Genomic DNA, 14,444 nt, shown 5'->3' on the forward strand with positions numbered 1-14,444 from the left:
TGGTGTTTGAAGTAACATTGATAAAGTCAGAGATGAAAGAAGGATAACTTTTAACTTCCTTTCATTTTCTCTTCCAAGGAAGAGAACTTTCCCTAAATTGTCTGGGCTTTGTGATAATGTCTGGTGGATCTGGAAGGCAGAGTAGCCACTGTTTCAATAAAAAAATTCAAAGAACTGCATTTCTGTCAGTGAAGCTGGTAGTCTCTTTATTTTAGGCAAGTCCTGAAACACCACCTGTAAAAGAAAATTTGCATCTATTGTAGCAACTGGAGGTACAAAATCTATCTGCTTGCCCTTAAATAAACTGCAAGAGAATGCAACACTTGGAAAACTTTGCAGGATCTCCTTTGATTGCTTGAAAAGCAATGGTGACCCCTGGCTGTCAGACTTTTGCAATCACATGTGACCAAAGTCACAGGCCACAGTTAACATGACTTTTGTAGTGTTGTCCTTCTGCAGGACATGATTCTGCTGCCTTGCTGGCATTTTTATTTTCTTCTTTTTCAAGATCACCACTGCCATCAGACTTTTAGAAACAGTGAGAAGTATGTGATAAAAATGTGCTGAAGGTAAAGAAATATATCTCTGGAAACCTTCACATATTGCTATGTCTGATTTCTGCTTTTGTTTTAAATTACTGTCTTCTTGTCCATACTTATGATTTACACAGACAGCCATATAAGAAACAACATACTCAGAACAAAGACTGTGCCCAGATGACTTAAAAACTATCAAAATGCATCACCTCAGTTACCTCAAATAGCACAGTAAAAAACAACTACCTCGCAGATTCGTTTCCAAGGTGCAGAAGTGCCTTAGTTGTCAAGTACTTAATTGCCACACACTTACTGTATGTTCCATATGATGAATGTAGACTGTGTGATAACATATTCAGAGCCATTGTCCTAATACCTTCTTAATTCAAGACCTATCTACTATTAAAATATTTTTTGGCTCATGAAACATTCTGCAATGTCTGTTTTAATTAGCTTGTACTTGTGTAGAATTAAAATAATTGACCTGGAACTTACAGCTCATTTTTACATTGTGCATTGTTGCTCAAGGAGCTTCAGTATGCCTCTTTCTGTTCCCCTGAGTTATTTTTATGGTTTGCAACTTGTACTGAAATAATTCAGTGAAAAATGAATGTGTAAACTCATTAATTTCTTTGTGTTACTGTTGTTTTATTGCAAGGAATATTTAGTGCCTTACATGAGTCAGAAGTTTTTTCCACTACAAGAGGTGACTGTCTCTTTCCTTTTTAGTTTAGTCTGTTAAAATAATTATTCTTGCAGTGAAATTTATTACTTTTATCTAAGAAAACTAACAGAAGGTTCTAAATCTTCCAAGTAGTTTTATTTCAGAGGAAAAAAGAAGGGGGGGTGGGGGTGCAAAGTAAGAGTACCAGAAGCTTGGGTAGTTAGTCTTTGAAAACTAGAGGCACTATTTACTTTTAAGTCACAAGGGACTTGTATAGAGTGTTTATTGAAGTTGGTTGTATAAATTCTTTATGTGTTGATGACTGGATATTTTATGTGTGTTCTAATAAGCGATATTCTGCACCTGTGGCAAAGGATTATGAATTGTCTTTTGCTTCTTACACAGAAAGGTAATACACGCCATCATCTGGTTGTTTATATAAGTTGTTTGTTTCTGCAAACTTACCTGTCTGTGATGTAATATTTTAATATCAGAATGTATGATTGTGAAGTAGGATGTGTGAATACAGGCTGATGCAACTGCATACGAGATGGCAGCAAGTGGTCAGAGATGTATTGCTCCTGCACACACTTCTTTCCAAGAGTGATACAGACTGAAATAGGTGGCTTTGGTGAGGGTTTCAGAAGATTTGCTTTGATTCCAGCAGCACATGGGTACTATATTGGCAATTTATGGCTGGATGGATTGTTAGTCATAGAAAGTAAGAAATGCTTGGCAAAGTTTATAGAGCACTATCCTTTTGAAGAACTTGAAACAAGCTAAAATGCACCAATAGCTTTTGCTTTTGAATTTTTTTTCATCTCTACCTCCCCCTCCAATCCCTTTTTAGATGGCTCCTAGCTATGCTGGTGTCTACACTGTGTAGCATTGTCATCTGGTGGATTGTATGTGGCTCCCTTCTGCCCAGCCTGCTATTCTGTCTAGATGGTTTAAGAACGTAGTAACCATCAGGACTCCCTGAGAGAGAGCCACTGTGTAAGTGTCCCATTCCATTTCTCTACAATAGCTCACACTTTCTGTCTAGTATGTCTTAAATGCATGTTTTCATGTCATGTTTCTTACTGGCTTTGTTGCAAGAGTGAATTTCACTGCTCTGGCTTTGTTATATTCTTGTGTATATTATTTGGAATAATTGAGTGATTTTTATGGCTGGCTTACAATATACAAAGGCAAAGAGCTCTTATAATTAGAGTAGTTTTTAGTTTTGAAGTGTTTCTTCTCTGCAGTTAAGCAAAACTACATAAGCAAAATTATCTATAAGAAATAAAAAAGTACTGCTTTAAAATATGATCCTATCCTTTGCACATTGCAGATCCAGATGTTAGCTTCAGTTTTACTTCAAAGTTCATGAACTTGCAAAGTAGGCTGTTTTCCCAACACGTGATTTTATTCCCATGAAATGCCAAGAATTAGAATTTGTTAGAAATATCAGTAGGTCTTTGTTTCTACAAAGAGAATAAATATATGCCACGTCATAACACATTACTTCTTTTACCTTTTTGACACAAAAGAAGATGGGGTAGGTTGTAGTGTTAGGTCCAGGCTCAATTCTTTACCCAGCCAGTCTGGTTTCATCATCTCTTGTTCACAATTACGTTTTCTAGAGCTTTAGGAGACTACTTACATTCCTTTATTCTGTTACTTGGATTCAGCAGCTGAGAAAACACTAATAGCATATCAGTTTCTTGAGTACAGTTTTCACTCTTTCTTCACTCCACTTTGATCAGAGTAGCTGCAGTGATTTCTGTGCCTTGCTTCTACTTAAAAGGTGCAATGTTTTCATCAAATGACAGCTTACATATTTTGGTCAACTAATATTTCAACAGCACACAGAACTGTGAGGAAGTGCAAATGAACTTTTTGCTTGTTTCTGAGCCTTTCTGGAGCTCCTCTGTCATCACCACCCTCAAAGTGGAATGATTTCTTTGGGTGAATACTTGAAATCTTGGTGCTCTCAGATTAAAAAAAAATGGTCAGAAAGTCTTTTACTAATTAAGAATAAGGCTGTCTCTCCTGAAAGGCATTAAGGTTGAGATTTTCTGTCATCTGTAATTTTGGCCTTGCAGCTTTTTGTCTGCACATTTTAAAAAGCATGAAACTTTCTGCTGACCTGAGTGATTGGATGACTATAGAATGAGTACTGTGAGACTTTGGACAGGTTAATTATTCGGTTGGCCTTCACTGAAGTCATCTTAATCTGTTCTTTTTGAGAAAGAAATTATAAAGAAATAAAGATCACTTCAGCTTAATTTTTTCCTTAACCTTGTTAAATAATTTACTTGAGAGGCATTATTACAAATAACATAAGAGGCGTGTTTTTAAAGTTTTACAGTCAATGGAGAACTTTTTCTTTTCTCAGTGGTCTCTGGAAGTCAGACCTCAAACTTCTGAACACATACTAAAAAGCTAAACTTAAAACACAGGTGAAAGAGGTGAAACAATCTGTGCTTTGTTTTGCTGTACTGTGCTATAAGATCAATTTCAGTCAACTATTGTCCTTTCTTTCTCTTACTGTGTCTTGTGTTCTGTCTAAAAAAATAGAAACATTTTTTCCTTGCTGGATGAAAAAAGACGTTTGATGTTGGTAGATGTGATGCAAGCAATTTAGTTATTCCCATTTGCTGTGAATTTCCAGTTACTGGTGCTGCTGCTTGATTTTCAAGACTAACTATGATACAATATTGGTTTAAGTATAGGGAGGGAAAATACTTTGGCTTTTCTTAAAAGCTTGCCTAATTTTCTCTTCTTTCTGCAGCTAATATCCCATGTTTTAAGAGATCAAATTATCAGTAAGGATCATGGATCAATAAGGGCTGGCCTGGCAGTTGTGTTGGCTGGAGCCCTGTATGCTGAAGTTATCGATTACTTGTTACCTGTCAATGACTTGGAAGACTAATAGAGACCTCAGGTCTATTTTCTTAAAAAACATGAGGTGATGAAGGAGAAAGCAGTATTGCATTTGACAGACCTTGTAAGACAGCTTGCCCAGATTGGCTGGCAAGACTAAAATGCTTTTTGCAGACAGAGAAGACATGTACCTGAGTAACCTCTTTTTTCTTCATCCCTGTTTAGGATACTGCAATCACATATTTCAAAAAACCTTATTGCGGATGGATTGCTGTCCAATGTGTATTACAGTGCTTGCAGTTCAAGTTTTGTGGATTTTGTCTAGGGTTGTGGAGTTTGGGTTTTTGTGTCCTGGTGGTGTGTCTATGTTCCAGCCTTGCACTGAGTTAAATGTGGAATAAAAGTTGTGAGTTAACTTTAAAAGTTGCTGGTCCTTACCGAGCACTTTTCCATTTAAACAGGTCTTTATTTGTTTAAAGACCAAGGTATTAGCTTGAATAAGAAAGCAGTGTATAAACTACTCTGCTATTTGTGGTGTGTATTTAGGATCAGAACTACCAAGGGATGTTTCCATGGCAGATGAATTTGAGATGAAAAATTCTTAAAATGTAAATGTATGCTTAATAGTGTGACTATTACAACATCCTATAACCTGCAGGGTTTTGTTGTTTTTTGGTGTTTTGTTTTTTTTTTTTTTTTAATTCAGGGGTTTTTTGTTTTGGTTTGGTTTTTATTTTTTGTGGAGGTTTGGTGGTGGTGGTGGTTGGTTGGTTTTTTTCATTTTTTATCATATCCCATTGAGTTAGAAAACCTTTGTGTGCATCAGATGGGTTGGCTGGTGTTTCTGGAAGTTGTGTGACATGCTATTTTATGTGAACAGCTCTAAAGCAGCAAGGTAGGTGTCCTTCTGTAATGTAGTTTTTTTTGGGATATTTTTTTCATGTTGACATTTTGGCAAGATTTCCTCTACTATAATCTCACATCCATTATAAAACCTATCTATTGAACCTCCTATCAAGTGAGGCTGTTAGTCTAATTGTGCTAAAGCAAAATTCCATACATTAGTTTCTTCTCTCACCTTTAACATATATGCAGTAGCATTGTAATGAAAGCTGTGATAGCACTGTTGCTGCTCCTCAGCTGAGAGCTGTGAGGCTCAAAGACAGTGTTTAATTGCAACAACCTGTCAGACAGTTGTGTAAATAGAACCTTGTCTCTTTTCCTTGAGTTGCTATAAGCCTTGGATGTCTAGAATTCTAGTCTGATTTAAATATGTCTGTGTGATAATTTAGCAAATGTTTTGTTCACAACGATTTCAATTACCTTTACTATAGAGTAGCCCAGTGAAGTTGTATATATCTGAGATTTAAAAATGACATAACAGCTGAAGAACAGATGGTGTTAAAGATCTACCCTGCTCACAGCTGGCTCTGAGCTGATCCCAAAAGGCATCTTGTTATCTTCCTTTGGCAAATGCAGCAAACTTACAAGGATGTTTTTGTGGTCGTTACGGTTTCCTAGTGACTATTTTTATTATAAGTCACATTACCATTTAGAGCTTCTTTTATTTTCTTTGTTTTGAACAGATAAGATGAAATTTTCTGGGAAGTAAGGGCTACCTTATGATATGTTGAAAAGATGAGTATTTAAATGTTTGTGCAAAATGCTGTCTTGAGAATTCATAATGCTTCACAGAATCACAAAATGGATAAATGTTGAAATAGACCACGGTGGGTCATTTTGTCCAACCTCCCTGCTCATGCAGAGTCATCCCAGAGCACATGGCACAGGATTGCATCCAATGGTTCTTGAATCTCCAGTGAGGGAGACTTGACAACCTCTCTGGCCAATCTGTTCTAGTGCTCAGTCACCTGCACAGTAAAGAAGTTTGTGTGTTAGATTCAGAAGTTCAGAAGTTCTTCACATTCAGGTGGAACTTCCTGCGTATCAGTTTGTGCCCAATGCCTTCTATTGCTCAGCACCACCAAGCAGAGCCTGGCTCTTGACACCCTGCCTTCAGATACTGACAGACATTGATGAAGTCCCCTCTGTTGTCTCTTCTGGAGACTGAGCAGACCCAGCTCCCTCAGCCTTTCCTCATAAGAGAGACGTCCAGTCCCTCCATCATCATATCCTTCCACTGGACTCTCTCCAGGACTTCCATGCCTCTCTTGTGCTGAGGAGCCCAGAACTGGACACAGCACTCCAGATGTGCCTCACCAGGGCTGAGTAAAGGGGCAGGATCACCCCTTCTGACCTGCTGACAGTGCTCTTCCTGATGGTCCCCAGAATACTAGTGGCCTTCTTGGTGACAAGGGTACACTGCTGGCTCATATTTCAGTTCATGTTAGATACGTATATGGGTATAAGCCAGGTACATTGACCAGTTTTCTGAATTTCTGGTATCTAGAAAAAATGGATGTTTATGAGACAAATATTACAAAAATTGCATTCCAATAACTTTTGCTTTCTTTTATATGTATATTGCATGCATTTTATGCAGAGAGACACCAAATGTGGATGTATTTAAGGAGAAAACATGATTTTTCCATATTTCTGGTTGCGTGAGCACTAGTAAACCAGTATGTGCCACGATTTGTTCATGTTTATATTTCAGTGATTGAATGTTAAAAGGTTCAGCATAACCTCATGCTTTTCTGTTCATTCCTAGAAGTTTCTATCAGCACAGATGAATGGTATAATGCAGGTCTTATTTCACCACTGCTGTAATTTTTAGTGCTTGGTTGAAAGTGTGGTAGACTGAATTTGTTCATTCTGTATGACAACTGTGGCACTGAAAAAAGAATTTCAATATTAGAACTTGTTAAAACTGTTTTACAATCACAGTAAAAACTATAACATAAGCTTTCAGGTTTTAAATATTTTCACCTTGGGCATGCAAGGAAAACATTTTCATTAGAAGAAATTGTTCTGTCTAAAGAAGTATGAGGTTGAAGATATCTGGGGGTGGTTTTTTCTGCCTCCTGTAAAAGCACTTCTTTCAACTTTGAATGTCCTGTATTTACAGGAGAATTTGGATTGCATTTTGGTAGTACTTGTCATTGAAACCTTGTATCTTACCTAAGCAGCTGGCTGTTTTGTTTGAACATTTGCAAATCAAGTAGTATTTTGCAAGGCTGACCTATTAAGAGAGATTTTTTCAAGTAGTAGGAGTTTAAAATATTGAAATTTGTGGTTATGTAGACATTTGTCTGCTAATCAAGAAGTGTATAGTAAAAATAATGTTGCTGATCAGTTTTAGTGTATGAAGAACGTATTTTAGATGAAATTGTTATCCCAAATACATGTTCTAATTCTGAAACCCATATAAAACAATGAAAACATTGGAGGTTTTTTCCATTTCTGTCTTTGGTGAGTATGTTACATGAATATAAAAGTGTATATTTTCTGCCCGCATATTCCTGTTCTCTTTTGCTCCAAAAGTTAGCATTCAGTATTCATATATAGGATTCTGTGAAAGTAATTTCTTCAGGGTATTAACCAACCAGACTGTAACTTGCACTATTTAATGAAGGTTTTGATTTCCAGTCTCATGTAATCCACTCATACGACTGGACTCAGTGAAACCAGAGTCTAATAATAGCAGGAGAATAAAGAGTAACAGCTAAGTTACTCTGAGGTCAGAATCTCTAAAACGGTGCATACTTTCACAGCTGGAACCTTACACAGATGGAATAGAAAATAGATATAAAGCTGATACTCGTTAGCTCTATTGTAACTGTAACACCCTCTTTTCAGTGTTTTTAGGAACTTTCCAATTATATAATCTTTCTTTTTTCCTACTCTTTACAGAGTAACTCTGCAGTCCAGTGTTCAGAAAAATAAAACCTCTGAACCTAGCATTTCTGACAGTACAGACATTACTAAAAGAACTACCAGGTCTGCTGCAAGAAAAAACAGTTTAAAAAGGTGAGAGTTACCCTCTTTACTGTAACTGTTTTCTAGGCAAATACTTTGAGCTGTTGTATCCACTGCTGGCAGGAGCTTTGCCATAGTTCAGCTCCTTCTCCTAGCAATGGAAAGTGAGAAACAATTAAATGGTGTCATGTATTGAGAACATCTGGAACCTTACATCTTAAGTAATTTATTTATGTTGCTCAGTCTTCCAAGCTGGAGAATTTTAAATAGTAATTCTCAATATGAGTGATAATTACTGAAGACAAGGGATTTTGGTAACATGAATACCCCTTTGCCTGGAGGAAGAGATGGAAAAATTCCTCACAGCAATAAGTCATATACTAGTCAGTGCATGAAGTCAAAACTAGGAAGAATTCAATAGACAACTGAAATGCAGTGGTTGTGGAAAGGTGAAGTGTATAAAACGCATGTGTATACTGGTATGAGATTTATTTTTTTTACTGAGAGCATGGCTGATAATCTGAATTAAACCTGTTTGGTAAAGCTTAATGAAATTCTAAATTCTAACAGATTTGTGGTAGACTGAAAGTGGCTTTTGGCCCAGAAGCATATGGCTAGACTACTGCTATTTATTTTTGTGTATGCTTGTGATCACACTCCTCAGTGGCAACTCTCCAGGTCATTTTAAAAGATGAGCCTGAAAGCATAGTTTAAAACAATATCCAAACAATCTCCATTGCTTACAATTTACTGGAATTTGTCTTAAACTCTTAGTGAAAAACAGGTCTGTCAGGTGCTGAAGAGATTTTGACTGGAAAGAGTAAAAGATGGCACATAACCACTTTCTATGTTATGTGGCTGGATTTATAAATATCTCTGAAAAGTTGGTTTGCAGCTTTTTCCTCACAGAGTTATTCTTTCTCTTTCTTCATCCTCTTACCTTGAAGGTAATGAAGTTATGAAAAATTTGCTCTGTTAGTCAGTAGAGTGCAGTAAATTCTATTCAGAGACATTTTAGTTGTGACTTTGTTTTGATTTATTGAACAACATATTAAAAAATAAGACTTTTTTCACTAAACAGGTATTTTACTAAAAATCAGTGGTAGTTTTCCAGGTTTTCTTTTGGTTGGTTGGGCTTTTTCTCCATTTTGTCTAATTTTTACCATGTCAGTTTTGGTCCAAACAGAATTGATGGGATTCTGCCTGCTGTTTTTATTCTGCATGTCTCTCCCAGTTTTAACCCAACCTGCTTGCAACATTTTGTATCTACATTCATGCATGTGTGTAATCTGAAGAGAGATTTTCAGTTCCTGGAAAGGACTTCTCCAAGCTGACCTTTGTATTGTGTGAGATGTGAATACCTATCCTTAGGAGAAAATAGCATCCCTAAAATAGAGTTCACAGAACATTTCATTAATTTCTTAAGAAATCCTTTAGGTGCATTGCTAGATGTATGACTCTGAAGGCCATGGACCAAGTCAATCTCAAACTTCATAAATTACTTCCTTCATATTTTAATGGACTTTCTAAAACTACCCCAAATACCTCACCATATACTGTTTCTTTTCTTCTAACTTTGGAGGTGTAAGAAGTTCAGTTACTTTCATATTTCCATCCAATAATCAAATTTGTCTTTATTCTGTCACAGTTATGGACATTTTAATTGTTTTACAATCTGAGAGGGCCAATTGGGTGCTAGTACTTCTCAAGGGTGTTGTGGTATGACCATATCATTTAATGGATTTAGAATGCAGTAACTTGTTGTTAGTCTTGTAGGTGTCATTTTATTTTCCTGTAACATTTGAAAAAGTATCAGTCTTTTTTTAAGTATGCCTTTTCTTTTAATTTAAGTTTAATTTCTTGAAGTATGAGCAGTTTGCATTACCTCACAGTACTCAGATTCATTGAACTTTATCCAGACCAAGTGGATTGCAGGTAGAGAATAATTATTTCTACAATATTGACATTCTGCCCTAACCAGCATCTGTCTTTGTCAAGACTTTGTTTGTTTCACTGAACTTCATTGGCATTACTGTATATCCTTATTCGTTCATTTTCTTTCTGATACATTCCACTGGAAACATCTTGCACCATTTTTACATCGATCTCATTTACTGCTTTATGTCACTTTAGTCAATTATTTTTGTGAATCACACTTGTGACCCATCCTAATGCAGTATAATCTGCATAGCTAGGGAATTTATTTGTCATTTCATCCTTCAGACTGTCGGAGACACTACCATGGATTGTCTCCAAAATAGCAAAAACAGCTATTTACATCTAAAGCACTAATCTGGCTTTTTAAAGAGAACATAGGGAATTTCAGTCCTAACTATAACACTCACTGCTTTTCCTTTGTGGAACATCTTTAGATGTCAGCTGCCTTCTATGAAAGAAAGTACTGATGGACATAAGACACATCTTGTGATTGAAATAACACTGGTTTTTGACCTGCAGGAAGTCACATTTCTATCCCATAACCTGGTATTTCTTTGTGGGTGCCCTTATTTCTCCAGTTAAGACATCTTCCTTGTAAGTTAGACAGTTACTGAGAAGTTCATGTCTGTATTTTAACAAGGTGCATACTTCACATCCAAACCAACTGAGTCATAAGACACTAGTTAAATGGTCTTTTCCATGTCACCACACAGAACAGAATTAAAATTCAGTTGTAGTAAGTAGTTGATTAGAAAAGAAATCCTAAGTGCTAAAGGCATTTTGATGTGTAAAGGTGCTTAAGGGAATGAAGGTAAAGATATTACAAAAAATTATAATGAGGAATATGTGGAAAAGGTATGAAAATTGTATAGAGGAGTATCACAAAAGCTAACAAAGAGTTAAAAATCTGATATGCCTTTGCTTTGCCAGGTATTACAAAGCAGTCTTCTACACCCTTATTAAAATACTGAAAACTGAAAACTACCTGCAGCATTTCAGAACTTTTCTATATGTAATCTAAATCTAGCTTCAAAAAAATATAAATGTTTCTGTCCTGTTCTTCCTACTTTTCCTGCAGTCTAATACTTCAGAAGGAGAAAAAGAAAAGGAATGCTTTACACAAATGTGCTTAATTAAATTATGGTACTTTGAATCCCCTTCTGCATTTCTGTATGGAACAGAATTTTCTTCATATTGTCTGTGATCAGACCAGTCTGTGCATTCTTGACAATCAGTATGGCTGTGTTACTAAATGCAGTGACTTTTTGTTTCTTTCTTTGAAGTACCATTTGCTCATTTTACCTTGCCAGAAATGCTTGCTTGGAATACATACTGAGTAATGTTTAACTTTTTCCCTCAAATATGTTTTATTTCAACAGCCAATCCGTCACAAAGACTAGAACAGTATTGCGCTGAATTTCGAATAAGCCACCAGTGTTGAAGAGGATATTCAGGAGTGAAGGGGATATAGAGGGGACTTGATGCAATTCAAGGAAGATCACTTTGGCTCTATTTTTCAGTAAAAAATGAAATAGAACAATCTCTTTTTTACTTGTAGAATAAAATGTACTCTCAACATGTTTGGTAGACTTTTTTTCTACCATGCTAACATTTTCTCAAAACCAACATAATCTACGTACATTCAGACTCAGGTGTAAATATTTAAGCTCTCTATTATAAAGAGGGCTTGCTAGTATGTATGATGCATGTGTACGAATTGTGATGGCAATCACTTAGCTGCTGATCACCAGATGGTTGGAGCTTTTAAGTATATAAATCTGTGTTGTGCATTCAGACTGGGTTGAAGTCTTCACTTGAGTCTGAGAATCAACCACAAAAGCTTTTATTTCTAATAGTATTGGTAATCTCCTGTGTTGATTGGCTGTTCTTTCTTACTTTGTATGAAGTTTTTTATGAAGCTGCAGTATTGAGTACACAGTGTAACTATTGTCCACCAAAGAGTGCTTTACTGTCAAAGGTCATGTGGTTTATTTAGGAAAAACTAACTGTAAGTGATTAACTTGTTTTTAGTAGTGACAGCTTTTTAGTTGTTCACAACCAACTGCTCTTTAAGCTAGTTAAAACTGCTTTAAATCTGATATGATTTTAAAGGGGAGGAAAAACACTACCATTTAAAGCAGTGCTGTCATATTGAAATGTCATTACTGAATGTTTCATTACTGAAACATTATTGTTTCTTTTCCTATCAAGACCTTTTATGTGAAACTTTAAATTACCATATATGAGAGGTAAGAAGGTAAGAATCCCCCCTAGATTTCATTGGTACGCTTGATAACACATGGACAGTGCTTTGCGACACTTAATGAGTGTAGCACACAAAAAAAAGGGAAAATAAGGGTGCCATACAACTGAGGTAGTGGAATTCAGGGGCAGGTAAAAATTTTGACACCTAACACTTTAGAACTACAATTCACCTCTGGCAAAAAGCAGTGTGCTTGAGACTGAAAAAGTACTGTGGTTTTTCTCCTACTATTTTTCACATTATGACATTTCAAAACTTGATGTACTCTCGTCCACCAGCTAGCTGATGGTTATAGCTGCATAACCCTCAGATGAGAGCTGTTACCATATAGCCTTAAACATAAATCAGTTAAATGTTGATTTAATGACTCTGACAGTACAAAGTGGAAGAAATTAAGAAATCTGCAATGTTAGTAATGGAGTAACTGAAGTTTTTAAAGATGCAGATTACCTCTGTGAGAGGGGGAAATTTCAATGAATGTAAATGTTTAGTGACCAGTTTCAATCTACATCCTTTTGAATGGCAACTAAGCCTGCTGTGAGGTTGGTGATTTTTGAATGCCAGTATGAATATCACACAGTGGTTTTAAAATATTTTCTAGCAAAAGAATCATGAATTGGAAACAGGATGTGAAGTGTAAGCAAGCTTACAGATAACATCCATGTGCTTAGACAGTCAAAATCTGCAAACATGAATACAAATTAAAAAGAAAAATTTTAATGCAAAATAAAGGACAACTGAAGGCTCAGTCTGAAAATATTTTGTTTTCTTCTTAAACTTCCCTTTTCCCCTCCTTTTCGTCTAGATAAAAAGCATCTAAAAGAGAGGGACTGATCTCATCCTGATAATGCAATTAACATTTCTTGGGCTTTGGATGGGGTTGCTTTGTTTGCTTTGGCACAGGTTATTTGTTTTTTTGGGGGTTGTTTCAGTTTAGGGCATTTTGGGTTTGGTTTGTTTGGTTAGGCGTTTTTTAGTGGAGGTTGTGTGGTTTGGGTTGGTTTTTTTGGTTGGGTGTTTTTTTTAGTAAGCCATTTTGTACAAAAAGCTTATGTACAGGTAACCACAATAGTAGGTCTGTTGTGCAATTATGAGCCTATGCTTATTTTTTAACAAAATTCTCATCTTGGAAGGCAAAAGGGATGCAAATAGTGAAGTGAGAATAAAGATTTAGTAATATTTACTGTGTTTGGCTGTGCCCTTCTCTGAGCTGGGCTGCTTCTTTAGCATCTTTTTTTTACCTAAAAATAATTGGTCTCTTTCTTACCCCTTCCAAATTCCAAATTAGAATTTGCCTCATTTAAAGTAACCAGCAGTGACATTAGCACTTATAAGTAAATTTGCATAACGCAAGTGCACAAACAGTAGCAACTCCACCTAAACCAAAACAGCATGTTTAACAGCAATGTTTTTCAGGTTAACCCATCCACCACCCACTATCTTAGTGAAAAACACATAAACATCAAAGGGATTTTACATGTGAACTTTCCGAACAGCCTTATATAGAAAATTACCTCATTGTGCCACATCTAATTGTACTGCTTAGTTTGCTATGATTTTTTATTACTTTGTCTAACATTTTTAATATACCATAACAAAGGTGTTTTAGGTACAAGAATGAAGAGTGGGCATGGCTGAGGAAGTTCTTGGTTTCTAATTTTTTTCTGAATAGTGAAGTATTATGTGCCAAAATGGAATGTGTTATGGCAGCTGCATCACCTTTGTGTATCTGTACAACAGAGCAGCTGAATGAAGTTACTTCTGCACTCATCAGTTGGGAGAGTCTTCTTAGACATTCTTTCCTCTTTCAAATATGTGACAGATGGATTCTTCCTCAGTTTCTTAACTCAAAGATACTACATGCTCAAAAGTTGTAATATCTTGGGTAAAATTGCTGGTTTCCATTACAGCAAAAAAAAAAACCTCAGACACTAAGCTAGACCTTGTCTTTTTGCCCTAGTATGACAGTAGAGGAAGCACTACTGATTTTAAACAGTAAGAGATTGTAAAAAAAACCAAAACAAAACATAAATGTGATGTTCACCAGTTTGTTGCACTGCATTTTTTATATTAATCATTTGCAGACTGTCATGTAAACTCATATACAGGCTATCAAGGTCTAAAATTTTTTGACTAATCAGTACTGTTCATCCTGATTGTTTTTAAACTGTATATTTCTAATCATATTTTTTTAACTTGGATTGACAGAACGAAAGTTTATTTTGCTGAAGGTATTTTCAAGATAAAGCTTCGTATTATCTTGTAATAATAATTAGTTCTATATGCATTTGTGTGT

At 35.9% G+C, this 14,444-nt stretch overlaps 1 protein-coding gene across 1 annotated transcript in view; it reads left to right on the forward strand.

The window, feature by feature from the left end:
• CDC14B (cell division cycle 14B) overlaps positions 1–13,304 on the forward strand; it is a 42,831-nt gene extending 29,527 nt beyond the window's left edge. The window contains exons 14-15 of the mRNA XM_039729998.1: positions 7,882–7,998; positions 11,265–13,304. Of these exons, the coding sequence (XP_039585932.1) occupies positions 7,882–7,998; positions 11,265–11,301 (154 nt within the window). The 3' untranslated portion in view covers positions 11,302–13,304. The remainder of the gene's footprint in view (positions 1–7,881; positions 7,999–11,264) is intronic.
• The last annotated feature ends 1,140 nt before the right edge of the window (positions 13,305–14,444 follow it).

Source organism: Passer montanus, unplaced genomic scaffold, assembly GCF_014805655.1.
Source record: "Passer montanus isolate IOZ18808 unplaced genomic scaffold, ASM1480565v1 scaffold7, whole genome shotgun sequence".
In the NCBI taxonomy this organism is placed as follows: Eukaryota; Metazoa; Chordata; class Aves; order Passeriformes; family Passeridae; genus Passer; species Passer montanus.